This window comes from Rhinolophus sinicus, chromosome 17 (assembly GCF_057876585.1).
Source record: "Rhinolophus sinicus isolate RSI-liver-muscle chromosome 17, RSI-T2T, whole genome shotgun sequence".
NCBI classification, from domain to species: domain Eukaryota; kingdom Metazoa; phylum Chordata; class Mammalia; order Chiroptera; family Rhinolophidae; genus Rhinolophus; species Rhinolophus sinicus.
Window position 1 is genome coordinate 122850973 of NC_142517.1, and position 24862 is coordinate 122875834.

General features: G+C 44.3%; 2 protein-coding genes and 1 non-coding gene across 11 annotated transcripts in view; 2 read left to right on the forward strand and 1 right to left on the reverse strand.

Annotated features, from left to right (window-relative positions):
* Positions 1–1194: 1194 nt before the first annotated feature.
* DBI (diazepam binding inhibitor, acyl-CoA binding protein) lies at positions 1195–6379 on the reverse strand. The gene is made up of 4 exons (XM_019714913.2): positions 6228–6379; positions 5041–5158; positions 2947–3009; positions 1195–1488 (listed from the first exon to the last, which is right to left on the reverse strand). The coding sequence occupies exons 1-4, from the start codon at positions 6234–6236 to the stop codon at positions 1415–1417; spliced, it is 264 nt and encodes an 87-aa protein (XP_019570472.1). The 5' UTR covers positions 6237–6379; the 3' UTR covers positions 1195–1414.
* A 48-nt stretch (positions 6380–6427) lies between these two features.
* The window catches only part of C17H2orf76 (chromosome 17 C2orf76 homolog), a 67931-nt gene continuing 49496 nt past the window's right edge, over positions 6428–24862 (forward strand). For 3 of the 9 annotated variants that reach the window (XM_088794604.1, XM_074335309.2, XM_074335332.2), the window contains exons 1-2: positions 6510–6788; positions 20527–20678. The gene's annotated coding sequence lies outside the window, so the exon portion shown is untranslated. Of the gene's footprint in view, positions 6789–7343; positions 7467–9376; positions 9508–20526; positions 20679–24862 lie in introns of those variants that run through there. The other 6 variants (XM_074335321.2, XM_074335316.2, XM_088794603.1 and 3 more) reach the window with 6 other exon arrangements.
* On the forward strand, positions 10476–10583 carry LOC141568017 (U6 spliceosomal RNA). The gene has a single exon (XR_012491033.1). It is a non-coding gene; the product is annotated as a U6 spliceosomal RNA (small nuclear RNA).

The window sequence follows — 24862 nt, forward strand, 5'->3', positions numbered from 1 at the left end:
CTACAGTGTTGGTCATGCGTGAGAAGCCACCCTGGGGAGTCCAGGCTTCTGAACCAGGGTTAAATGCTCGTTCTGAGTTTATTCACCAGCTGAGTGAGCTTGGGCAAGTCGCTGTAATGCTCAGGCCCCAGTGTTCTTCTGGTGTGAGGCTGAACTATGTTTAAGACCAGGGCACGGGCTTTGGAGGAAAGAACTGGGAACTGACTGGTCTCAGAGAGCTTCTCCTGAATTCCTTTCAGCATTCAGCACCCTCACCTGAAAAATGCGAGAAGTATTATCTCTCTTGCAGGGCTATGGAAATGACTGAAGGGAAACGTCTGACAGCTATCTCATTTTCTTCTTTCTTACTTTTTTTTTTTTTTTAAAGATTTTATTGGGGAAGGGGAACAGGACTTTATTGGGGAACAGTGTGTACTTCCAGGACTTTTTTCCAAGTCAAGTTGTTGTCCTTTCAGTCTTAGTTGTGGAGGGCACAGCTCAGTTCCAGGTCCAGTTGTCGTTGCTAGTTGCAAGGGGGCACAGCCCACCATCCCTTATGGGAATCGAGGAATTGAACTGGCAACCTTGTGGTTGAGAGCCCACTGGCCCATGTGGGAATCGAACCTGCAGCCTTTGGAGTTAGGAGCACGGACCTCTAACCACCTGAGCCACCAGGCCGGCCCTTCTTACTTTTAAGCAACTACATCCTCCAGGGTCAAGCTCCAGGGTCTTCTCTGCAGCCTAACCCCTGGCCTACCCTGGGTCCTGATCTCCCTCCCTCTTGTTTTTGGCGGCCCAGCTGCCTGTGGGCCCTACTGCAGATGCACATTTTGTTCCTGACTGGGGCTTCTGCCCTTGCTCATTTTCTCTGTAACCATGGACTGGTTAGACCTGAGACAAACCTCAAACACTCATCAACCTTGCCTTCCTCAGTGTAGGAGGCCTGCAATGTTTCTGACAGAGGGCTGGAAGTACCTGCAGACTGAAGCCTCAGCCAGCCTGCCTGATGGGTGCAGCTGGAATTGGGAGGGAGAAAGAAATGGGAGGTGAGTGCACTCCAGGCCCGGAACACGTGGGACCACCTGCCTTACACCCCTGCAGAATACAGTGGAGGGTGAGCTCAAACATGTCCAGAGGAAAATCTTTAGAAAAAGGAAGTAAGGAAGTGAGATTGGAACAGAGTAAATTATTTCAAGAAACCAGATTGCCAAAGACTTAAAGTAACAAATGCACTTTTAATTGATCTACAGATAAAAACTAGTCAGCAAGGTCAGTAACCGTTTCAGCCCCTCATCTGTTAGAGCCATACCCTGGACAGAGTTGAGGAAGTGGGTTAACAGGTTATTTGTGTTATTTCACTTCATCCACAGTATTAGAAAAACAAGGCATGGTATCAGTTTAGATGAAATGCGTGGCTGGCAGCCAAATCCAGTCCCTATATTCCGTATTTTTTCTTTAGTTCTTCTACTTTGTCGATGTAAGCTTTCATGGCATCTTCCTTGGAAGTCCCTGTAAAGAATCAACCAGATTGTCGGTCAGAGAAGCAGCATGATAGAAAAGCAGCATCTTTAGATACCCAGACATCCCTGGTTTAACACGCTGAGGCTCAGTTTCTCACCTGTGAAGTGGGGGGTCCTACTTACTGCATCTCAGAGACCTGGCCAGGATTTGACTTGAGGTATTTGAAGAGTCTGGCCAACAGTGAATGCTCCATAGAGCACTGAACCAATGTGTGTAGGGCTGTCCTGAGGCCTGCCACTGGCCTACTGGCCATGTGAGGCCCCCACTGTCATGAGTGAGTGGTTTAACCTGAGCCTCGGGAGAAAGGTTGGGCCCTCTCGACAGGCAGGAAACTCTAACATGGGAGCCAGGTGACTTTACCGGTCCTGCTGCCTCTCAGGGTTGGCTTTGGCCTATCAAGCATTTCTCTGTTGAGCTTTGTCTCCCAGAGTTGATAAGCTGGCAGTGAAAAAGCAAAGCCTGGCACCCTCTTCTCCCCAGAGAGAAGTTATAAGAAAAAATTTGAGAACTCTGAGCAAAAGTAGCTGGCTTTTGGAGGGTAATAAGGCAAATCTTTGCTTTCTTGCTGCTGTACAAGGGACACTGACTATATCCCTGAGAGAGAGCAACATCTATCTTCCTGGATGCCATAGCGACGGAGAGATACCTGCTGGGCATTGGAGCACGTTCTAAAGCACTGGGGAGCATGGGGCCCGAGGATGGTATGGAAATGCTCAATGAAAATGGACAGGCTTTCCCGTTCTAGTTACTTAGTAAATCCTAGGAGTGTTTTTATTGTATTCTGGCCCTTTTTGAATTGAAGGGTTTCTCATTTGCAGGAAGACAGAGGGCTTATTCAGAAACTAGCTAGCAAGAACACAAAAGCTGGCAGGCACTTTGGTGCCAACTTTTGGGTCTTGCTGTCGCAGGTGGCACGTGATATAGTAGGAGCTGAAACACTTCTTGGCTGCTGTAGCTTAGCATATAATAGCTCCATTCACTGAGCCTATGAGGTGCCAGAACCTTGCCATGCATTAGCTCATTCCCTTCTTTTTTTGTGCCTTTCTGGCTGGAAGGGAAGTGGGAGGGCTGCTTGGCTTATGGGGTTACTGCCTGGCATTGTGGGGGAGAGGAAGGTATGGGAAGGAAACCACCCCTTATTCCGAATACATATAGAAAGCCCTTGCCAACTATATCACCTTCTAATCTGTTTTTCAGTGGCCTAGTCCCAGCTCATCCTCTCCAGATGATACCACTGCTCAGACATGGTGCTTTCGGAAAAGGCAGAAATGGCATTAGGAAAAAAAGTAGGTGGCCCAGTTTTTTTCCATTCTGACACCGGTCAACCTGGTTTCCAACATGTGCCTCATCCACTTTGTTTTCTTTCCTCACCCCTTTAATCACCCATAATAAAGAGTATTTCATTACTGGGCTTCACAAACTAAGGAAACTGATTAGAACAATTACCTTTCAGCTCATTCCAGGCATCCCACTTGGCCTTGCCTTTGAGGTCCAACATCCCAGGCCGTTCTTAAATAAGAAAAGGAAAGACATTAGATCTGCTTCGAGTTCTAATGGAGAACGTTATCAACTTTCTTGCCATGAAAGCCATCTTTTATTACATCTACTCCTTCTACATTCTGTCATGGAGGTAAATGGGCCTAGAACAGTATATAGAAATCCAAACTTAAAACCTAGAGGAAATAGGAGGAAAACTATTCTCATTACTAGGGAATCCTGTCTTATAAGTTAAATAACCCCCACATTTCTCCTTTTAAAAAGTGTAATTAGAAAACAAGTACTATATCCATGCATATGGCTTGAAATTCAGATGCTACAAAGGGGACGACTATGAAGTTTCCCTCCCACCCCATTTCTCTCCTTCATGCACTATTGTTATCTGTTACCTGGGTGTTCTTTTCTGTGAATTGTCTGCTCATATCCTTGCCCCATTGTTTTACCAAATTGTTAGTCTATTTCTTGTTGATGTGTGGGAGGTTTTCCCTGACAGCAAGGTTTCTTTAAGTTATACCATGGTTTAATTCTTACAGACCTGTTATCGGCGGCACTTGGGAAACACACTACCTCCCTGCTGACGATTTTACTGCAACACTGAGAACAAAGGCAAGGGGAGCAATCGCGGTGCCCACAGCCTGGACCACCATGTCTGAGGAACACTGAGTCTTCCCAAGTGCTTTCAGGAAAGCATTCTGGGATACCTGGGAGGTGTACCTGCAGCATCATCATCCAAATCCTACAGCAGCACCCCCCAACAGCCCTTTCTGCGATCATGGAAATGTAAGTCGTGCTGTCCAACTCAGGAGCCACCTGTCACTTGTGGCAACTGAGCACCTAGAATGGTGGTTTGTGTAACTGAAGATTGAATTTTTGATTTTTTAAAATTTGAACTATTTTCAGTTTAAATTCAGATAACCACACGTGGCTAGTGGCTACTGTATTGCACCATGCAGTCCGAGGGGGTGCTGATAACGCCCTGATCAGGAAGCGATCTATTCCCGAGCCAGCGTGCTTATCCTCTGTGAAAGCAGGGCAGAGGCCAGACTCTGTGAAAATATTGCTTAGCAGAAGAGCGTCTTGGCTGATCTGATCTCCCCCACCCCAATTCATTTCTCCTTCCCCTCCCTGGGAGGATACAGAGTTTATAAATCCAGTGTAAAACTCACCTTTGCCACAAGACTTTTTTCACCCCAGCCCTTGATATGAACCCAAGTTTGATTTGGCACCTTCTCCTGCTTCCAGCTGGCTGGCAGCCAACACACCTGCTCCACCCTCCACCCCAACTACAGAGGAATTGGGGGCCATGCTCACCCTCTTGAACAAGGGTAGGGGTGACTTCCTTCTGTCCTGCCATGGACTGCACCCTGCTGTTGCCTCAGTACATACACAAGTTTCAGGGACTTTGGAGCAGAATGAAAACCAGCCAGGGCAAGAAAGGCAGTATTGTAGAATACGGTAGTCCAAAACTATGGCCTCAAAATCTGTATCAAGATTTTTTGGCAGAGAATAAATGGTCATCGGGAACTGTTTCAGCACAAACGTTCTAACCTGCCCCAAGAAGCCAGCTGCTTCTCGGCTCCTGATACTGGGCTTGGCCTGGCTGCCAAGTGCTTCAAGACTTTGATCTTGCCCATCTGGGGTGGAAGCAGTATGTTTCAACAAAGATACCTAGTACTGAGCTGAGAGTTTGGAGCAAGTCTCTTCCAAGCTGGGGCCTATGCGTCTTCCCAAGTAGATGGGAAATGCTCTTGATAATCAGTAAAGTCCTTCCAAAACTAGGATTTAAAAAACTAGTTCTGCTAGCTGAGCTACCAAGATACCAAGAAAAGTACAGGGTCTATGAACCCCATCCAGGAACATGATCTTTGGGGAACCTCTCCTAGCATAAACCCCAGGAGCATCATGAAACATCACCATGCCCCACCCAAGAGTAGGACCTTGGGTGGTTTTGAGTGAGATTCCCACTGACTAAGAGTTCCAGCACCAATCAAGGCTGCTGAGCCTGCTGTGAACAGGGGCCCTCCCACACTTATCTCAGCATACCTGTATTTATATCACCCACAGTGGCTTGTTTGTAGCGGCTGTAGATGTACAGCATCTCATCATCTGCTGGCTTGGTCTTGAGGTGCTTAACAGCCTCAGCGGCTTTGTCAAACTCGGCCTAAATGTGAGGGGGAGGAAAGGCCTGATTAGAGCTCAGTAATGGGGAGGTGGGGTTGGAGCGGCAGCACTCCTCCTGCAATGTAGGTGAGGAAAAGCAGCACTCCCCCCACCCCCAAGGGCCCCCCTCTCCTCTCTCAACAGGGCAGCTAGGAAGATTCAGCAAAACAAAGAGGGGAAGCACATTGGTTCACTTATTGATCAACATCTACGTATAGGGAGCTCTCAACTCTCCCAGGTATCAGGCACTGGAAATACAGTGGTGACCGAGGCAGGCAAAGACTGCCTGCAGTGGAAGTACACTCAGCAGGAAAAGCAGCATGGCAAACTGCCCGGCCACACCCGGGTCAGACTGGGGAATGGCTGATGTCCCAGTGAAGCCCTGACCTGTGTAGGGGCGCAAAGGGTGCTTGAAACAGCTGAGAAGGGGACAGGGAATGAGTACATCGGGGTCAGTGGCCCGAATTCGTTAGCGCCCTTTCCTTGGGGCTGGGGCGTCCAGCGCCAACCTCTGTCCCAGTGCCGCACTGGTGAGAGGTGAGAGAAGCCAGAGGTCCGCCTACACAGCGTCTACATTCGAGCGAGGGAAAGGCCTCTGAGTCACTCCTCCCCGGGCGCACTCTCTCCTTCCCGTACGCCGGACACTCGGCCCCAACTTTCACTGACCTCCAAGCTCTCAGCCACTGCTTCCCTGCTCCGCATGGTGCCCCTATTCCTGTCTAGTCCTTCCGGACAGGGGACTCATTCCCGTTGCTCCTTCAATCCACGCAACTCTCTAGCTCCCATCTTTCTACCTGGGACCCTCGCCTCCGACCCCTATCCCTGCTTCTACGCGAAGTCCACCGGATGGGCAACTTCCCAGCAGTTGCGGAGTAGGTGCAGTGTTGGGAGTCCCAAACCGCAAAGTTGCCCTCACAAGGCTCTCTCCAGAGTCAGGGCTGGGCATGGATCCAGGAGAAAAAGCGGAGCCAAGCAGGAAAAGACCTTGCGGAGCCCTGCCTGCAGAATGGTCCCCGCACCGGCCCCCCGCCCCGCTGCACTCCGGCAGCCAGGCTGGGCACGCGTTATACCTGAGACATGCCGGCAGGGTTGGTTGCAAGAATTCCAGTGGGCCAGCGGAAGCGGCGACGAGGAAGAAGCAGTAGCACAAGACTCCACTGGCAGCGCCGTTAGAGGCACAGTCACAAGCCTCCCAAATTTCGCTCGGGCGAGCGAGGGGCAGCCAATCAGAAACCTGCTCTACTCTGGGGGCGTGGCCAGTCGCTGAGCGCTGCCCTGTTAGCCGGATCCCACGTGGGGCCGCTCGCGCTCGCGCAGAGAGGAGCCGAAGGGGACGCCGGGAGCAGGTGGGGACCGCGGAAGTAGGGAGCGCTTAGGGGGAAAGTGCTTTGGGACCAGCGGGCTTCAGTCCCAGGCCGCTGTGGGGAGCGGGCCTTGGAGCAAAGGAGAGGGGGCGGAGGCTGAAGAGTAGAGACTTAAATTTGTGTCGTTAAATCCTGTGCCCGGCGTGAAGAGGCCGGAAGTAGCCCCTCTGGACGAGTAACCTCTCCGTCCCCGTTACCGAGAGGATATCCCTGGAGAACTGCGCGATGGTGGGGAGCTGGGCCGGTCCCCAGAAAGGCGAAGCCGAGGTCTCTCTCTCAATCTGAGCATTTAGCATGTCTGCACGTGGCCTCAGTTTCCAGCCTTGTATTGCACATTTTTGTTTGTGGTTCAGTTCTCCATCTGGGGCGTTCAAGTCAGGGATAGTGGCTCACTTGTCTTGACTTGAACAGTCTTGGCCCGAGCCAGGTGCCCAGCAAACAGTCCTTAAGTGAATGAATCTTAACTTCATTCACAAATATTTACTGAACTTTTGTCAGGTGACTTGCACCGTTCTGGGCCTTGGGGATAACAGCAGTGAAAAAAACAAATCCTTGCGTTCCTTGAACTTACATTGGGGGGGATAGTTAATAAAATAAGTTAAATAGGAAGTTTGTTAGGGTGCTAAGAAGTTGGAAGTTTATAGTTTTACATGGGGAGGTGGGGGTGGAGGGGGAGGTAACATTGGAGAAAGCCTCCAAAGGAGAGGAAGGAACATTTCAGGTAGACAATTAGTGTAAGGATGTGAGCAAGGAGTGAGGGGAAGAGTAGGAGGAGATGAGACTGGCAGGCTGGCCAGATCATGCAGAGCTTGGTCTTTATAGGGACTTTGACATGAATTCTGAGTGAGACTGGAAGTCACAGGCTTTAGAGCAGAGGATGATGTCTGAGGGGTCGGGTCATCGCAAGGCTGATGTTCTCCATTGGAACTGAAAGGAGCGGCACAGGTAGATGGGGGAGTTTGAGAATGGTGCCCAAGAAACTAAGGGGAGAATTTCCTGGTGGTTACGGAGGAGCTGGGTGAAGTGGGGTGCTTGACGGAAAATTCTCTGGAGATCATTAAAAAAGAGATCATTCCTCTCCGATTCATAATTTGTAACAAGAGGACTGAACTACAAATCTCAAACCCCATTCCCTCCCCTCTCCCCCCAATTACAGCTGCAGTGTTTAGAAAGAAAGGCCAGGTGGAAGCTTTCCGACTACAAACTTAATGTAGATCTGGCTTTTATGGGAAGAAGTGGAGATACAGTAGCAAGGAACAAATCTAGAATCTTTAGTCTATGAATAATTTTGTTTGACAAAGCAAACCAAGCAAAATAACAAGTCTTGGAGTTAAACTGGGGGAAATTATATTTGAACTGTAAGAAGTGTAGATTTCTTCCAAAATGACAATTCAGAGCTGCTTTTTTCCTTCTGAGGCCCAGATGAAGCCTGGATTCACTTTTGGTCCATTATTTGGTGCTTATGGGCTTACAGCTTTCTTGACGGAAATTCAGATTGCCTCTGTGGGTCAGATTTGCAGTCAGCGGTATCTCTTAGTCAGTAGGTTTTGACATTAGGTTATTGTGTTTGGCATCTTTGAAAAGATTAGGTACCTCTGATAATATAATTTAAAAAATATTCCTCAAAGATTGGTTGGTGTGATTGAGTTTAGACTGGAATTAAATATTGTAGAAAGCGAGATTAGTGTTTTAAATTAACTTGGCAGTCTCCAGTTTAAGTGGGGTTGATTTGTTGGTTCCTTGTTTGGAATATACTCCACTTTGCTAAAAAACCCATTTTCCACAATATGGTTTTGTGCCACCTGGTCTACAAAAGTTGCCCAAAGCAACTAAGCATGCAACTAGTAAGGATTATAGATCCCAGGGATCAGGGTGCTTGCTAAGTGATCTTGACAAGGTGAAGGAAGAGTGTCTGTCAGGGCCCAGCCTAGGCCTAGTTTTGAAGTAGCTGAAGGCTTACTCTCTAGCCTACTTCCTGCTTCACTTCTCAGTGACCCATTTTTGGTAATCGCCACCTATGGAAATGCTACCTTAAGCCCTCCACTTACTACTTCTACTCCAGGTGATTGGAATGGCATTCTGCTTTTAACATGAGGAGGTGGTAACAAGCCAGGATCTAGGATTTAATTAAAAAAATTTTTTTAGAGTATATTGAGGGTCAATCAATTATGCAGTGTTTTATTCTGGATTTCAACAGTATTGGAAAGGAAATTGCTCTTCGTATCCTGAGAAAGTGCAAGTTCCTCAGCTCTGTTTATATCCTTGTTAACAACTGTCACATTTTGTAATTATTTACAGTCATTTTTATTTGCATTTGTCCTCTCTGAGCCCACTCTACATAAGGCAGGGAGGTAGGGATCACTGTGTATTGGTCGATGCCTATCTCCAAGGGCCTGGCACTTCTTAGGCACTCAGCCAATGGTGGGTGAGCGCATGGCATGCTTTTTCTCTGTAAAATGTATTCCTTCTCAATAGCCATGAACTTGGAAACCAACTAAGTTTATTAGAACTGAATGTGAAACTATGGGCTGGAGTAAAGCAGCTAACCCTCACATTCTTGGGATTCCAATTTTGACTCTCAGAGGCTTTACTTCCTGGGTCTCAGTGTAAAGCCAGACAGGCAAGATATATTGTAACAGCAGGGAAAGCAGCTATTGCCCAATGGGTGTGAATAGTAGTTTAATATTAGGTTGCTTGGTATAAACTAAACCTCTAATTCTAAAAGTAACCTATCATTAAAAAATGGACTACAGTTACAGTAAAGCTTTACTAGAAGGCAAGGGTTAGAATATTAACAATTGGTGAATTATATTTAGTCGGTATTTATTTTCTAATTTCATAGAATGTGACTCCTGAGGCTTGGCTCTAGCAAAACTGGGAGGAGACTAGTGTGTTTTAAAGGGAAGGGGGCCCTTGGGAAATGCTCCTGGGAAAGGAGTGGAGAGAGGTGAGCCGAGTTGGTGGCCTTTGTTTTGTGAAGGCTGAGGTAAGAGCTGAGGACGTGGGATGAGAATACAGCATAGCTTTTCTCTCCTTTCCCCCTTTCTTTTCTCCTCCTGTGTCTCTTTTCCTTTTCTGATAGCGTAACTGTAGTGAGAGGAGCCTGGCAGCTGGAGGTCTTCACCAGTCCCTCCCCTGTGCCTTTCTCTTCTTTCTTTGGGGGTTCAGATTCAGAGGAATTGGGCATGAGAGAAGAGTGAGTGTGTGTGTGTCACACAAGTGTATGATCCTCTCGTTTCCCCTGTCCTCTTTCTGTCCCGCCAACATGGTAGGTGGTGCTTTGGGCAGAGGTGAGGCACGGAGACCAGGGCTTGGGAGCAGGGGGTCCTGGTGGGGACGAGCTCTGTACTGGCTGGTAGTCAGCAAGGGAAGAGCCTTTCTTTACAATTACTTAAACATAAATTGGTCATTCACTGGTCAGGTGCTGTTTAGAAATATTTATGACTATGGGCAGGAATAATGAGCACCTTATGAAGGCATCTTGCGTTCAGTACTGTAGTTCTTGTTCAACTTCATTAGAAGGATAAACTCTCTTCTGAATCTACGTTGTCTTCTTTGTTGTTTCCTTAGCTCCCAGTTACACATGACAGGTGCTTGGTAAATGCTTTGGAATTAGGTTGTTAGAGGTGAATTTGATTTATTTACTTTATTATGAGTTTCAAGTGTACAAAACAGACATTTATATACCTCACAAAGTGATAACCCCAATAAGTATTACCCATCTGATACTGTACTTAGTTATTACGATATTATTGATTATATTCACTGTGCTGTACTTTATACGCCAAGGCTATTTTTTTAAGTAGTAGTTGATATTCAATGTTATATTAGTTTTAGCATAGTGGTTAGACATTTATGTAATTTATGGAGTGATCCCTCTGGTAAGTCTAGTGCCCATCTGACACTATGCATAGTTTTTATAATATTATAACTATATTAAAAAAAAACAGCTACATTCTCGCTTCGGTAGCACATGTACTAAAATTGGAACAATACAGAGAAGATTAGCATGGCCCGTTGTGCGGGGATGACATGCAAACTCGTGAAACGTTCCTTATTTTTTATGTCGAATCTAAACAGAATAAATGAGCAAACAAAACAGAATTAGACTCAGAGATATAGGGGGAAAAAACTTGGTTGTTAGATAGGGGGACGGGATGGGGAGAAGGTGAAGGGATTAGAAAGAGCAAATTAGTAGACAGTATAGTCACTGGGATATGAAATGCAGAATGGGGAATATAATCAATATAATCAACGATGTTGTAAAGATTATGTAGGGTGCCAGATGGGCACTGGCCTTATCAAGGGGATCACTTCATACTATAGATGTGTGACTAGTGCGTTGTACAACTGAAGCTGAAGTAGAATAATACTGTATGTCAACTATAAGAAAGAAATATATATATAGTCACAGGAGGTGGAGTATAGCATAAAGAAGGTAGTCAGTGGTATTGTAACAGCTATGTACGAAGTCAGAGGGGTAGTAGCTTGGGGGAGGAGGGTTATCACTTTGAGAGGGGTATTAATATAAATGTCTATTATGTTGTTTTGTACACTTGAAACTAATTGAAAAAAAAACCAGTTAATTTTTAGTTTGAGATAATTGTAAATTCACATGCAGCTGTTAAATAACAGAGATCTCTTATATCCTTTACCCATTTTCTCCCAATGATAACATCTGGTAAAACCATAACACCTACTGCCATTAGTACACTGACGGTGGTATATTTAAGATACAGAACATTTCCTGTGTCTATGAGTTTTTGTTGCTTTGTTTGTTTGTCTTGTTCCATTGTTGTTTTCAGTTTTATATCCCACATATCAGTGAAATCATACGGTTCTCAACTTTTTCTGTCTGACTTATTTCACTTAGCATAATAATCTCCAGATCCATCCATGTTGTCGCACAGGGCACTATTTCATCTTTTCTTATGGCAGAGTAGTATTCCATTGTATACATGTACCACATCTTCTTTATCCAATCACCTGTCGAAGGACACTTTGGTTGTTTGCATGTCGTGGCCACCGTAAATAAAGCGCCATGAGATACAGAACATTCCCCTCGTTAAGGATCCCTCTTATTACTCTGACGGCCACAAGCACTTCCTTCCTGCCCTTCCCTCTTCCTTAGCCCTTGGCAACCAGGAATTTGTTCTCTATTTCTCTAATTTTGTTGTTTCAAGAATATTATCTAAGTGAAATCATGTCTTTTGCAACCTTTGGGATTGGCTTTTTCACTCAGCTTACTTCTCTGGTGATTCATCCAGGTTGTTGCGTGACCCAATATTTTGTTCCATTTTTATTGCTGAGTTGTAGTCAATCCTATGATGAACCAGTTTGTTTAACCATTTACCCATTGAAGGACAGCTGTGTTGTTTTCAGTTTTTGGCTATTACCAATAAAGCTGCCACCAAATAACTCATGTACAGATTTTTATGTGAACATACGTTTTCATTTTTGGGGGGATAAATGCCCAGGAATGCAATTCTCGGCCATATAACCATTCCATGTTTGGTTTTGTAAGAAACTGCCACTGTGGCTGTATCCTTTTACATTCCTATCAGCAGTGAATGAGAGATCTAGTTTCTCCACATCCTTGCCATCATTTGGTGTTATCACTTTTTTATTTTAAGCATTCTGGTAGATGTGTAGTAGTATCTCATTGCAATTTTAATTTGCATTCCATAATGGCTAATGATGTTGGACATCTTTTCATGTGCTTATCTGCTATCTGTATGTCTCCTCTGTGCGATGTCTCTTTGTGTCTTCTGCAGATGTTTTAACTGGATTTTTTTTTAACGTTGAGTTTTGAGAGTTATTTATGTATTCTAGATACTAGTCCTTTGTTGGATATGTGATTTGCAAATATTTTCTCCCCGTTTTTAGCTTGTCTTTTCATCCTCTTAATAGAGTTTTTCACAGAGCATATTTTTTAATTTTGATGAAATCCAGTTTTTCTTTTTATGGATTGCACTTTGGGTGTCAAAATTAATAACTCTGCCTAGCCCTAAATTTTGAAGATTTTTGTCCTCTCTCTCTCTCTCTCTCTCTCTCTCTCTCTGTCTGGTAAAAGTTTTGTGGTTTACAGTTAACATTATCCTTTTTTTTTTTTAGTTAATTTTTTAATAAGGTGTAAAATTTAGGTTGAGATTCATTTTTTTGTTTTTGTCCTGGTATCTAATTACTCCAGAACCATTTTTTGAAAAGACATCTTTCCTCTATTGAATGGCCTTTGCACCTTTGTCAGTAATCTGCTGGGCATATTTATGTGGTCTTTTTCTGAATTCTCTCTTCTGTTCTGTTGATCTATGCATCTATTCCTCCACCAATACCACACAGTACTGATTACTATAGCTATATAATAGGTCTTGAAATTGGGTAAATTGATTCTTCTTTTTCAAAATTATGTTAGGTGTCCTAGTTATCTTTACATATAAATTTTGGAATAATCTTGTCTATGTCTACAAAAGATCTTGCTTTGATGGTAGGAATGGTGTTAAACTTGTATATTGATTTGGGGAGAATTGATATTTTTACTATGTTGAGTCTTCCAATCTATGTACATAGTATATTTCTCCATTTATTTTGATCTTCTTTGATTTCTTTCATCAGCAGTTTTAGTTTTCAGCATACAAATCCACTGAGCAAACCAGCCGCCCCTAATTTTCTTTTTTATGTGTTTATAACGTGTCTGGTTTGTTATGGAAATACGAGCTTCATAAAATGAATTAGAAAATGTTCCCTCTTCTCCTGTTTTCTGGAAGAGATTGTGTAGAACTGATGTTAATTCTTTAAGTGTTCTGTAGAATTCCCCAATGAAATTTTCTGGGCCTGGAGATATATTTTTTGGGAGTTTTAGCATTATGAATTCAATATTCTTAATAGGTACAGGGTCATTCAAATTTTCTGTTTCATATTGGGTAAGTGGTGGTAGTTTGTGTTTTTCAAGAAATTGTTTCATTTTACCTAAGTTGTGAAATTTGCATATGTAAATTTGTTCATAGTATTCCCTTTTATCCTCATGATGTATGCAGAGTCTGTGATGATATCCTCTGTTTTGTTGCTGATATTGGTCATTTGTATTTTCTTTTTTCTTTTCCAATCCTGTGCAAGATTTGTCAAATTTTAAAAATCTTTCCAAAGAACCAGTTCTTTTTTCATTGATTTTTCTCTCTATTGTCTTTCTGTTTTCAATTTTATTGATTTCTGTTTTTTATTATTTCTTTCCTTCTGCTTGCTTTCGGTTTGTTTTGCTTTTCTGGGTTCTTGAAGTGGGAGCTTAGATTATTGATTTGAGATTTTTTTTTTTTCTTACTTAACGTATGCGTTTAATGCTGTAAGTTTCCCTTAGTCCTGCTTTAACTATGTCCCACAAATTTTATGTTGTACTTTTTATTTTCATTCAATTCAGTGTATTTTTAAATTTCCTTTAATTTCTTTGACCCAGAGATTGTATAGCTGTCACTTGCCTAGTTTCCAAGTGTTGCCATTTTCTTGATATCTTCCTGTTTTTCATTTCTGTTTTGATTCCACTGAGGTAATAAAATACACTCTGTATGATTTCATTTCTTTAAATTTTTTTTTTTAATTTATTGGGGAATATTGGGGAACAATGGGTTTTTCCAGGACCCATCAACTCCATGTCAAATCGTTGTTTTCAATCTAGTTGTGGAGGGCGCAGCTCACTGGCCCATGTGGGAATCCAACCGGCTACCCTGAGATTAGAGCACTGCGCTCTAACCACTGAGCCAACTGGCCGCTGGCCGCTCCACTTCTTTAAATTTGTTATGTGTTTTTCTATGGCCCAGGATATGGTCTTATTGGTATGTATTTTGCAGGCACTTGAAAAGAATATACATTCTGCTGTTGTTAGTGGAATGTTCTATAAATGTCCGTTACATCTTATTGGTTGATGGTATTGTTGAGTTCTATATTCCTGTTGCTTTTTTCTTTAGTTATTCTATCAATTGATGAGAAAGGGTTGTTGAAATCTCCAACTGCAATTGTGGATTTATCTTATTTCTTCTTTCAATTCTGTTAGCTTTTTCTTCAAATATTTAATAGTTTTGTTGTTTTTATACACATTAGGATTGCTGTATCTTGTTGGTGAATTGACCTTGTTGGTCCAAAGTTTCTTCTTTTATTATTTTCTTTCTGTTTAGACATTGTTTATCCATTCTTTTAGGGTAGTTGTGCTGCTAACAAATTCTCTTAGTTTTCCTTCATCTGAGAATGCCTTGTTTTCCTCTTCATTTCTGAAGAATATTTCTATTGGGCATAGGATTCTGGATTGATGATTATTCTCTTTTAGCATTTGAAAAATGTGCCACTTTCTGTGGCTTCCATGATTTATGATGAAAAATCTACTGTCATTTGAATTTGTTTTCTCTGGCTGCTTTCAAGATTTTTTCTTTGTCTTTAGTGTTCAGAACTTTGATTATGATGTGTTTTGGAGGGGATTTCTTTAGGTTTGTCCTGTTTGGGGTTCACTTCTTGAGTCTATAGGGTTTTATCTTTTACCAAATGTGGAAAGTTTTTAGCTATTTCTTTTTTAACCCTACCTTTTACCCTATCTTTTCAGAACTCTAATGACAGGATTATTATAGTCCACAGGTTCTAAGGATCTGTTCATTTATTTATTTTTTAAGTATTTTCTTGCTGTTCAGGTTGGGTAATTTCTGTTGTTTTATCTTCCAGTTCACTGATTCTTTCCCGTGTTTCCTCCATTCTGCTTTTGAGCCCATTCATTGAGTTTTTAAATTTCAGAATTGTATTTTTCAGTTCTAAAATTTCTTTCTTTATAGCTTCCTTTTCTTTTATGAGACTTTTTAAGTTTTCATTTGTTTCAAGCATATTTGTAATTGCTCATTGAAGCATTTTTATGATTAAAAACTTGCGTCATATGATTCTAATATTTCTGTCATCTTGGCGTTGGCATCACTTGATTGCCTGTTTTCATTCAGGTTGAGATCTTCCTGGTTCTTGGGATGCTGAGTGATTTTTCAGTTGAAACCTGGATGTTTTGGGTGTTATGTTCTGAGACGAACTTATTTAAGTATCCTGTTTTAGTGACTTTTTCTGGTACCCCTCTGACAGAGGAAGGGGAACTGCTGACCTATTACTACAGGTGGGGCTTAAAGTTTAGGTTCTTGATTTGGTCCTTGTTGAGCCCTGAGGTCGGGTGGGAGTTCTGATCCCTACTAGGCCTCTGCAGGATACCTCTCTGTTTGGGAGGGGTACAAGTACCTCTTTACTGCTTCCTCCATGTCTTCCACAGACACTGGGGTGCAGGTTAGGGTGGCCTTATTATGGATGGGTGTCTGTGAAAGTCCTGACTCATTGCCAGGCCTCCTCTGACACTATCTGTTATGACTTAGTTAAATTAACATTGGTTAAATGGAGCAAAGGATGCCGGATGCTGAGCTCAACCGAAGATTGCAAGAGAATTTGAAGTAGAGAAGGTTATTATTCACAAGTCCTGAAGGAGGTACATGGTGCTCTTCAGGGGCCACACGTGAGGTCAAGGCAGAGGGCAGAGAGCGTGGCAGGACCCGGGCCACATGCCTGGAATTGGGTCTGTGGGTGGAGTGCTTTGGGGTTTCTAGGCTAAGGCTTGATGGGTCAATTCAAACCAAAAGTGAGGGGCTCTGGTAAGCCCCACGGGGGTCTTATCTAAAGGGTGCCCCAGGGGAAGGCACTGAAAGGCAGCAGGGGAAACTGTTGATCACAAGGGCTGTTGAGGACTCCTATCAGGAACTTCTATCAGCTTGTGACTCTGCAGGCTGCTATCTCGGGTATGTGCTTGCATGAGGGGACTAGTGTCAGTTTAAGGTCCCTGCAGGCCGACGGGCCAAGCAGAATGGGTGGCAAGGTCGCAGTACAATGGAGTAACCCTGCTAAACGCTTAGCACCTGCCCAGGGTGGAGGGGGAGGGGTCTTGCATTACTTTTGGTGGAGGTGGACAGCCGAGCTCCCAGGTGGTCTCCACTGACTCTGGGATTGGGGGTCAGGCTCATTGCTCAGCTCCCTACGCTGCCTTCTCTGACATCAGCCTGTGGGTGGGGTGGGGTGGGGAGGGGGGCTCCTCACTAAAGCCTGCGAAAGTAGAAATCTAGGCTCCAGCTCCACCTTTGCGAGTGTGGGTGGGACCACAGTTTCGTCTGTGATTTCTGGCTGGAGTAGAGTGCTTATTATCTAAAGGTTTTCTGTCCCACTAGGCTGCCTCTTGCCTGGTCCCGTGGCCAGGGAGAGCAGGCTTTTGTGCAGCCTTTTTTCCCCTGCATCTGTTGGAGGGTACAGGTTGCCGACTTCATCAGCTTCATGTCTGACGTATATGAAAACCTAGGGACCTCGCCACGGTGTCGTTCCTCGGGTCTCGAGGTCCCTAGCCAGTCTGCCACCTTTCAGACCTTTTTATGTTGGTTTTGTAATGTCCAGGATTTTTAGTTGTACTTAGCAGAGGGTATAGAGAAAAGTACATCAACTCCATCTTTCCAGATGCGGAAGTATAGGACACTGCCACTTAAAATTTATTGTTATTTTCTCTGAATCACCATGGATTCTGAATTTTTAACTTAGAGTTGTGACTATTGAAGCTGAAAAAAGAGTCATTGTTCCTCATTCTCCTCCAGAGAATATTAGTTCTGTTTTGGCTATTTGAAAACTGTTTCATGTGGCTGAAGGTTACTCCCTACCAAATTTAAAAGCAGGACTTATTTTTTCTTCTTAAGAAGCCAAGTCAGATACTTACTGGTTTGACCATTAAAAATGAGTTTTAGTAAATTGGACTAGTCCTTACTGAAAGTCATTTTGATTCGGAGGACACAGGTAGTCAGGGCCACCGGTGTGACCTTTGGTCAGCCGATTGTCATTAGGGTTTTCACTTGAGCGTGTATCATTGCATTTAGATCTTGTTTTTGGAGGGACTGCCGGAGGTCAGTCAGTTGAATCCTTCTTGTTTGTTTTGCTACCAGCTGAGTGGCATTTGCCCCATGGAATGCCTGTGCTATGGCTGTGGGAATGGGGGGGCTGAGGGGGCATGGAGAAGATACCTGGAGGTGCTGACAGGTGTTGTGCATGAGAGGTACAGGAGCTGGGGTACCTGTTCCTGATAGACTTGTTGGTAATGCTGATCATATTGTAGTCAGAGCCATCTGTTGGGTTGGCAGATTCAGGCGTCAGTTACATTTAAGGTGCTTACACCAGTTTGGGGGACCCTCTCCAGGGTACTTTGCTTCCTGAGGACTGTTCCAGGGGCAGTTGTGAAGAACAGATCATTAACGAGTGATCCCCCCCATACACTGTTCTCCCCATAGATGCCAGGGTTGTTTCTCTTCCTCTACCTCCCCAAATATCTGTGTGTCCCATTCCAGTAGCTGTAATTTCAATTTTTTTCTAATTAACAACTATTCCCTGAAGGGAACTTTTATAAAACTAACAGAAGCCCATTATGTCCCCCATTGGGCCTGCACTGTACTCTAGTGGTCATTCTCCTGTGACCTGGGCCCTTGTCAATCCAACAAGAGAATCCAGGGACGAGGAGTCCCAGATATCCAGGGGCGCCTCCGGGGACAGGCTGCCTCCCTTTGCTAGAGGCTGTAGTTGGCAAAATCATCAGCCACAGAGACTGGTACCCCAAAGGGCTCATTAAGGTTGTGGGGCCCAAAGGGAGAGAACATGCTGCAGCTTGCGGGACAGCTCTCCATGTCGGCAATTGATTTTGTCACCACTCTGGGTGCTACCCTGTGGGGCTGCCAGTATAAAAGACCAAGTAGAAGGTCCAGGTGAGGATTGTAGCATTCAGAGTTCAGCTGAAGAAGCAGGGCCAATAGGGAGAAAACATAAATCACACACATACCATGCAAAGAGTCAGCTTACTCCATCATGGGAGCTGGCCAAACACGTCCGAAGTCCAGAGGCAGGTGGTCAGGAAAGGCCGATGAGGAGCAAGCTGGACCCCCCAGACACCAGCCGAAGCCTGTGGTCCCAGGCAGCAGTTAGGAAGGGGCCCAGGGGAAGGGAGAGCAATTGTAGCCCCCACTGCGGTTTGGAGTCTCTGCTCCGGGAAGGCCTAAGTTCTCCCAAAGGGCTTCTAACTGATGAAGTCAGGCCCACCCAGGAAAATGCCCCTTTTGAGTAATTTACAGTCAGCTGATTATGGATTTTAATTACATTGTAGAATATGTATGCTGCAAAGTGGTCACTGCCCCTTTCTGTTCTCTGACTCTCAGGAAAGAATATCCCTTGTGGTCGTTGAACCAGAAGCATGCTAGAAGAGGCATTCTGGGGACTGGACTGCAGCCTGGCCACACTGACATGTCATAGAGCCACGCTGATGTGTCATAGAGCCACACTGACATGTCATAGAGCCACACTGTCATTGTCACAGGGCCATGTTAATATGTCATAGAGCCATGCTGACAAGGCACAGAGCCACACTGACATGTCATAGAGCCATACTGACATGTCACAGAGCCACACTGACATGTCGTAGAGCCATGCTGACAAGGCGCAGAGCCAAACTGACATGTCACAGAGCCACACTGACATGTCACAGCCATGCACACAGACATGTGACTGACGTGTCACAGAGCCACACTGACGTGTCATAGAGCCACACTGACGTGTCACAGAGCCACACTGACGTGTCACAGAGCCACACCGACGTGTCACAGAGCCACTGACGTGTCACAGAGCCACACTGATGTGTCACAGAGCCACTGACGTGTCACAGAGCCACACTGACGTGTCACAGAGCCACTGACGTGTCACAGAGCCACACTGACATGTCACAGAGCCACACTGACGTGTCATAGAGCCATGCTGACAAGGCACAGAGCCAAACTGCCTCCAGCACCCAGAGCCTAACAAGGTGCTATGCTTCCTTTTGGTGATGGGAGGCTGAAGAGCTAGCTGTTCCTTAGTGGCCAAAGGGATTGGATATTGTGAATCCACTTACACAATCCCAAGGAACTTGACTTGGCAAGTAGAGCCCTGGATTCTGCTGGTGATAATAGCAGTCAGGGAGCGTGAGAGCAAATGAGCTTTCTGACTTGCCTGTGAACAGAACATCTTTTATGTATTGAAAACTATGGACATCGGAGAGTAGGGGCAATTACGTGAACTCCGGACTCATCCACTGGCCCGGATAATAGGGGAGCTTGTCCTTCTAGTACTTCTCTACCTGTAACTCTTCCCAATGGGGAGGGATCTCCCCTGGCACTATGGACAGGGAAGTATAAGTATTAATATATATAACGCATAATTTACGCATTCAGACGTTGAAACAGTACTTGAATTGGCCAGAAGGTCCCCATCCACTAGGTCATGGTAGTGTCTCTTCCCCAGCAGGAATCCTGCCCAGACCCCCATTAGCTGAATCTGACTACCCTCCCCACACTGGGCCAGGTAGCATGGTGACTTGGCTGCCTGTATTTACAGAGCCCTAAAAGTTTGAGTGCCTCCCCTCCCTGAAGTTCCCCAGCATACCTGGGTTCTTACGGCTTTCAGTCTCTCTTGGGGACAGGGGGACCTCGGCCCCCTCCTAATCGTCCTCCTTAAAGCCTCCTAAGCGGTTGAAGGGAGGAATCAGAGGCGCTGTGAGGGGGAGGGCAGCCCCGCGCCAGTAAGCACAGCACACTTACTTTTAGTTTCAAGTGGCCAGTGGCTGTTCATGGCTCCACCTAATGAACTTTTCCGTCACCCAAAGCCCTAGAACCTCCCTGCTGACATTTGCCTCAGCTCTGGGGACCCCTTTCCATAACAGCTGCAGCCACAGTGTCTCCTGTCTGGCGCCAGGGGGCTTGCTGCCTCACTGAGGAGAGTGACAACGACCAAAGCCCCATTGGGCAGCTTGTTTCAGTCCTGCCTTTGCTGCTCATCCTCTGCAGATTAATGAACGCTTATCTCCCCACACCCATACCTTGGACAGAATGTTTGCTGCTACGTCCCAGGGAAACTTCTTATGGCCTTCAAGCCCATGGGACCTTTGTCTTTTCTGTTCCAGAAAGCCATGTCTCTGACAGCATCCCATCCTTGGCAGTAGGAACTGTGGAGAGTCTGAGACTTTATTCTACTTGACAGCTGACAAGTCAGCCTGCCCGTGTGCTGGGTGCTGGCAGAAGACCTGAGGCTCCTGCTTACAGCACTGTCAACAGCGTGAGTTTCAAGTTTGTGTTATTTCCTCTGTAGGACCGAGTTCAGGTCATCCAAGCAAACCTGCCCAACCTTAGCCCTGAGGGAGATATTATTGTTATTATGCTGGACAGTGAATACATCTGCCCTCTAACTCTGGAGAGATATAATAGCTCAGTGTTCCTAGGCTGTTTGCTATACACATATCCTTGAAAAGATAGTTCAGAACTAAGGCAGCCAGCACCTCTGCTCATAAGACGGAGAAGCATGAGAGACCCATAAATTGTCTCTCAATACACTAGACAAAGGCTAACATTCCCACTGACGATTGTGAATCAAGAAAAATCGAATTTATATTCAATATACTTTGTTGAAGAAAGAAAGTGTGTGAAATATGTTTTCCAAATGGTGAAATTGCTAACCCTTTGGAGAACTCAACTGTCCACAATAGTTAGTTCTTTGAGAGTCTTACCTGCCTTGACCAGAGAAAACAAACCATGATTTTGTGTATTTGCCCCAAATTAAAGGTCACAAAAGCAGGTCTCTGGGATTGTAGGTGTTGATTTGTCAGTGAGTGGTATCCTCAGAGTGAACAGCAATCAGTGGTTTATTTATTAGAATTGATTATGACCCTTCTTCAGGAAAGTCCAGTCATTATGCAGTAAAACAGTCACAGCATAGAGAAGCATGTGTGCAGCTATCAGATTTAGCTAATATTTGTTTTATGCCTGTGCTATCTAAATACTTAAGGTAGAAGGCTTTATTTATTTATTTATTTTATTGAGGGAATATTGGGGGACAGTGCGTTTCTCCAGGGCCCATCAGCTCCAAGTCATTGTCCTTCAGTATAGTTTTGGAGGGAGCAGCTCAGCTCCAAGTCCAGTTGCCGTTTTCAATATTAGTTGCAGGGAGCGCAGCCCACCATCCCATGTGGGAATTGAACCGGCAACCCTGTTTTGTTGTTCATAGCTCGCGCTCTAGCCAACTGAGCCATCCGGCTGCCCCTGTTTTTTTAACCTGTCTAAAAAATGGTTGTTAAAGACTTTAAAATCATTCCTAAATTAATCCATTGAAAATGTCTTTCTCAAAAGTGTTATGTCAGTGAAAGATGAATAAACTGAATTTTCTAATATAATAGTGCTTTGATTTGAATCATATAACTGAATACTTGGGGGGGAAAAGGCCAAGAGGTTTTCAGATATTTATTTAATCCTCACATGGACCTTGTTTACAAATATATACCTAGTTTCATATTTTAAAAATTATACTTTTGAAAAAATTTAAAGCAAATTCCTGTTAACTTTTTTCTTTTTATTGTAACGACCAGCTTTTGCTATTTCATTATTACTGAGATCTATTTTTAGAATATTTTTACAATTCCCTCTAAGCATTTTAAAAAATTATTCTTTTGAAGTAGGCCGGAATAGATTAAAATGGAATTAACATTTCATTTTTAGTCATAGTCTTAAAATGTGACTTGCTTATACTTTAATTTAAGGGCCGGCCCGGTGGCTCAGGCGGTTAGAGCTCCGTGCTCCTAACTTCGAAGGCTGCCGGTTCGATTCCCACATGGGCCAGTGGGTTCTCAACCACAAGGTTGCCGGTTCAACTCCTGGAGTCCTGCAAGGGATGGTGGGCTCCGCCCCCTGCAACTAGCAACTGGCAACTGGACCTGGAGCTGACCTGTGCCCTCCACAGCTAAGACTGAAAGACAACAACTTGAAGCTGAACAGCACCCTCCACAACTAAGATTGAAAGGACAACAACTTGACTTGGAAAAAAGTCCTGGAAGAACTCACTGTTCCCCAATAAAGTCCTGTTCCCCTTCCCCAATAAAAAACAACAACAAAAAAAAAGCAACAAAAAACACACACACTTTAATTTAGAAATTTTACATAAAGTTATTTATTTGCCAAGGTTAACGGAACACTGATCGTTCACTTACTTAGCATCATGGTAGGTGCTCAGGTATTTTTAAGAAGAGTAATAAATGGAATGTAGATTTCTTCCCTCCTCCTCCTCTGGCCTTAAACAACTTTTATTTTCTTTTAATTACATATTTGGATGTTTTTTAGTAGTACATAGGATAATTTACTCAAAATCATTCAGGTATAATTTGAGTATCATTTACATATTCAGTGATTTTTTTCATCTCAGCAGTACTCTTTTTTCCTACTTTATTTTATTTTGTTTTTTTCTAAATTTTATTGGGTAACTGTTTTTTTCAGGACCCATCAGTTCCAAGTCAAGTCATTGTCCTTGAATCTAGTTGTGGAGGGTGGAGCTCAGCTCTAAGTCCAGTCGCCGTTTTCAATCTTAGTGGGGGGGGGGGGGCGCAGCCCACCATCACATGTGGGAATTGAACCTGCAACTTTGTTGTTAAGAGCTCACGCTCTAACCAACTGAGCTAACTGGTTGCCCCCTTTTCCTACTTTTATACCTGGTCATTTATGCCAGTTTAGTTTCCTCACATAAAAGAACAATAAACTGTATTTCGTAGCTTCTTTTTATTGATTTGTTTCCAAAGGTAGGTGAATGGACTCTTTGTCCCATAATATTAGTTTCTAAACCTGGAGGAAAATTAGGCATGTAGTGTGAGTAATAAACATACATATTTTTTGTGTGTGGTTAGAACATTACTTTTTTGAAAGCTGTACCTTTTTCACATGGGTAAGACAAGCTTTAAAGCATACTTGATATATGACAATTGTGATGTTGTAATACTTAAATTTAGGGAGCTGATGTAACTTTAGAAAATAGTTAAAATGATTTACTCTACGAGGCTGTTAAAATTCAAGTTATACATACCACTTCCAGAAACCTACCTGCTACAGGAAGGAAGGTCAGCCAGTGCACTTTTCTGCCAGGCAGTTATAAAGTCTTCTACGTGCTAACTGCCGCGTGGTGAGTGCTTTTCTGCACTTCAAGCTTCTAATACTTAGCTCAGTGTGGATTCCATTCTGTACAAAAAGGTCAAGAACATGCTTTCTTCAAATACTGGAAGGCACATGTACATTTGAAACTTCTTTTGGTCAATCCTCATTATTCGCAGACTCTATTTGTGAATTTGCCTACTCACTAAGTTATTTGTAATCCCACAAGCAACATTGACGGCACTTTCTCGGTCATTCCCTGATTTGTGTAGAGCAGTGAAAAATTGGAATGGACAAAGTTCACTTTCCCCGCTGAGGTCAAACAAGGCGACCTGCTGCTTCCTTGTTCCAGCTCTCACACTACACACAAATGCCCAGTTGATGCTGTGTCGTGCCAGGCTTTTTGCCGGTGATTTTGCTGTTTAAAACAACCCCTAGGCATGGTGCTGATGTGCTGTCTTGTGTTTCTAAGCGCGAGAAGGCTCTGTGCCTTATGAAGAAAATATGTGTATTTGATAAGCTTTGTTAGGGCTTGACTTACAATGCTGTTGGCTGTGAGTTTAATGGTAATGAATCACCAGTACATGTTAAATAAGGTGCCTCTAATCAGAAACACGCATAAAACAAGATTACATGTTGATCGGTTGGTGGCAGTGTTGTGACCAGAGACTCAGAGGAACCTAGCCCTGTAATTCCCTAGGAGCAGTGGTTCAGTATTCGTTAATTCAGTGTTTGGAACCATTTTATAGGTTACATTCACTGCGAATAACCAGAATCAGCTGAGTTACCTTCTTTTTGTTGTTTGAGCTGATAGAGATCCATCTGAAGTCAGTAATCAAGCATTTTGTAAGTCTGCATGTTTCGTGCTTATCATATAATGCTGTGCTCCGAGCTGCTGTGTACTGCGCCTAGTATTGCCCTCTGGAGCCCATCCCCGCTGGTTTACCCATTTTCTGCTTGGAACGTGGCTGTGGGGAGAAGAGCCAGTGTGGGAATGAGAGCAGTAGGGCTGCTGGAGAACCTGGCGTGCAGCTTTTCTTGGCTTTCCCTGACCATTCCATGCTGAATTCCTCCCTCCCCTGTTCACACTGCTGGAGCCTGGGCCCTAATAACCAGCCCTGAACTGATTTGCAAGGACCAGGGAATTCTGATCTCGGAGGGGAGGGTGCTGGGCTCTGGGCTCTGACGATGCTGTGGTAACTCAGGGACCTGAGAGCTCCACGTGAGACGCTTCCTGTGAGGGTTTTGTTTGTTTTGTTTCTTTGTTGTTACGTTTTGCTTTGCTTTGGATATGACTTTTCCTGCATTATCCCAAACGAGCTGGGGAAGGTGCCA

Excerpts from the sequence above, each read along its gene's own strand:
- DBI (XM_019714913.2), bottom strand. Across the intron at positions 3,010-5,040 it reads TGTGGGTGATATAAATACAG|AACGGCCTGGGATGTTGGAC; the intron begins GTATGCTGAGAT and ends TTCTTATTTAAG. Across the intron at positions 1,489-2,946 it reads TGCCTGGAATGAGCTGAAAG|GGACTTCCAAGGAAGATGCC; the intron begins GTAATTGTTCTA and ends GATTCTTTACAG.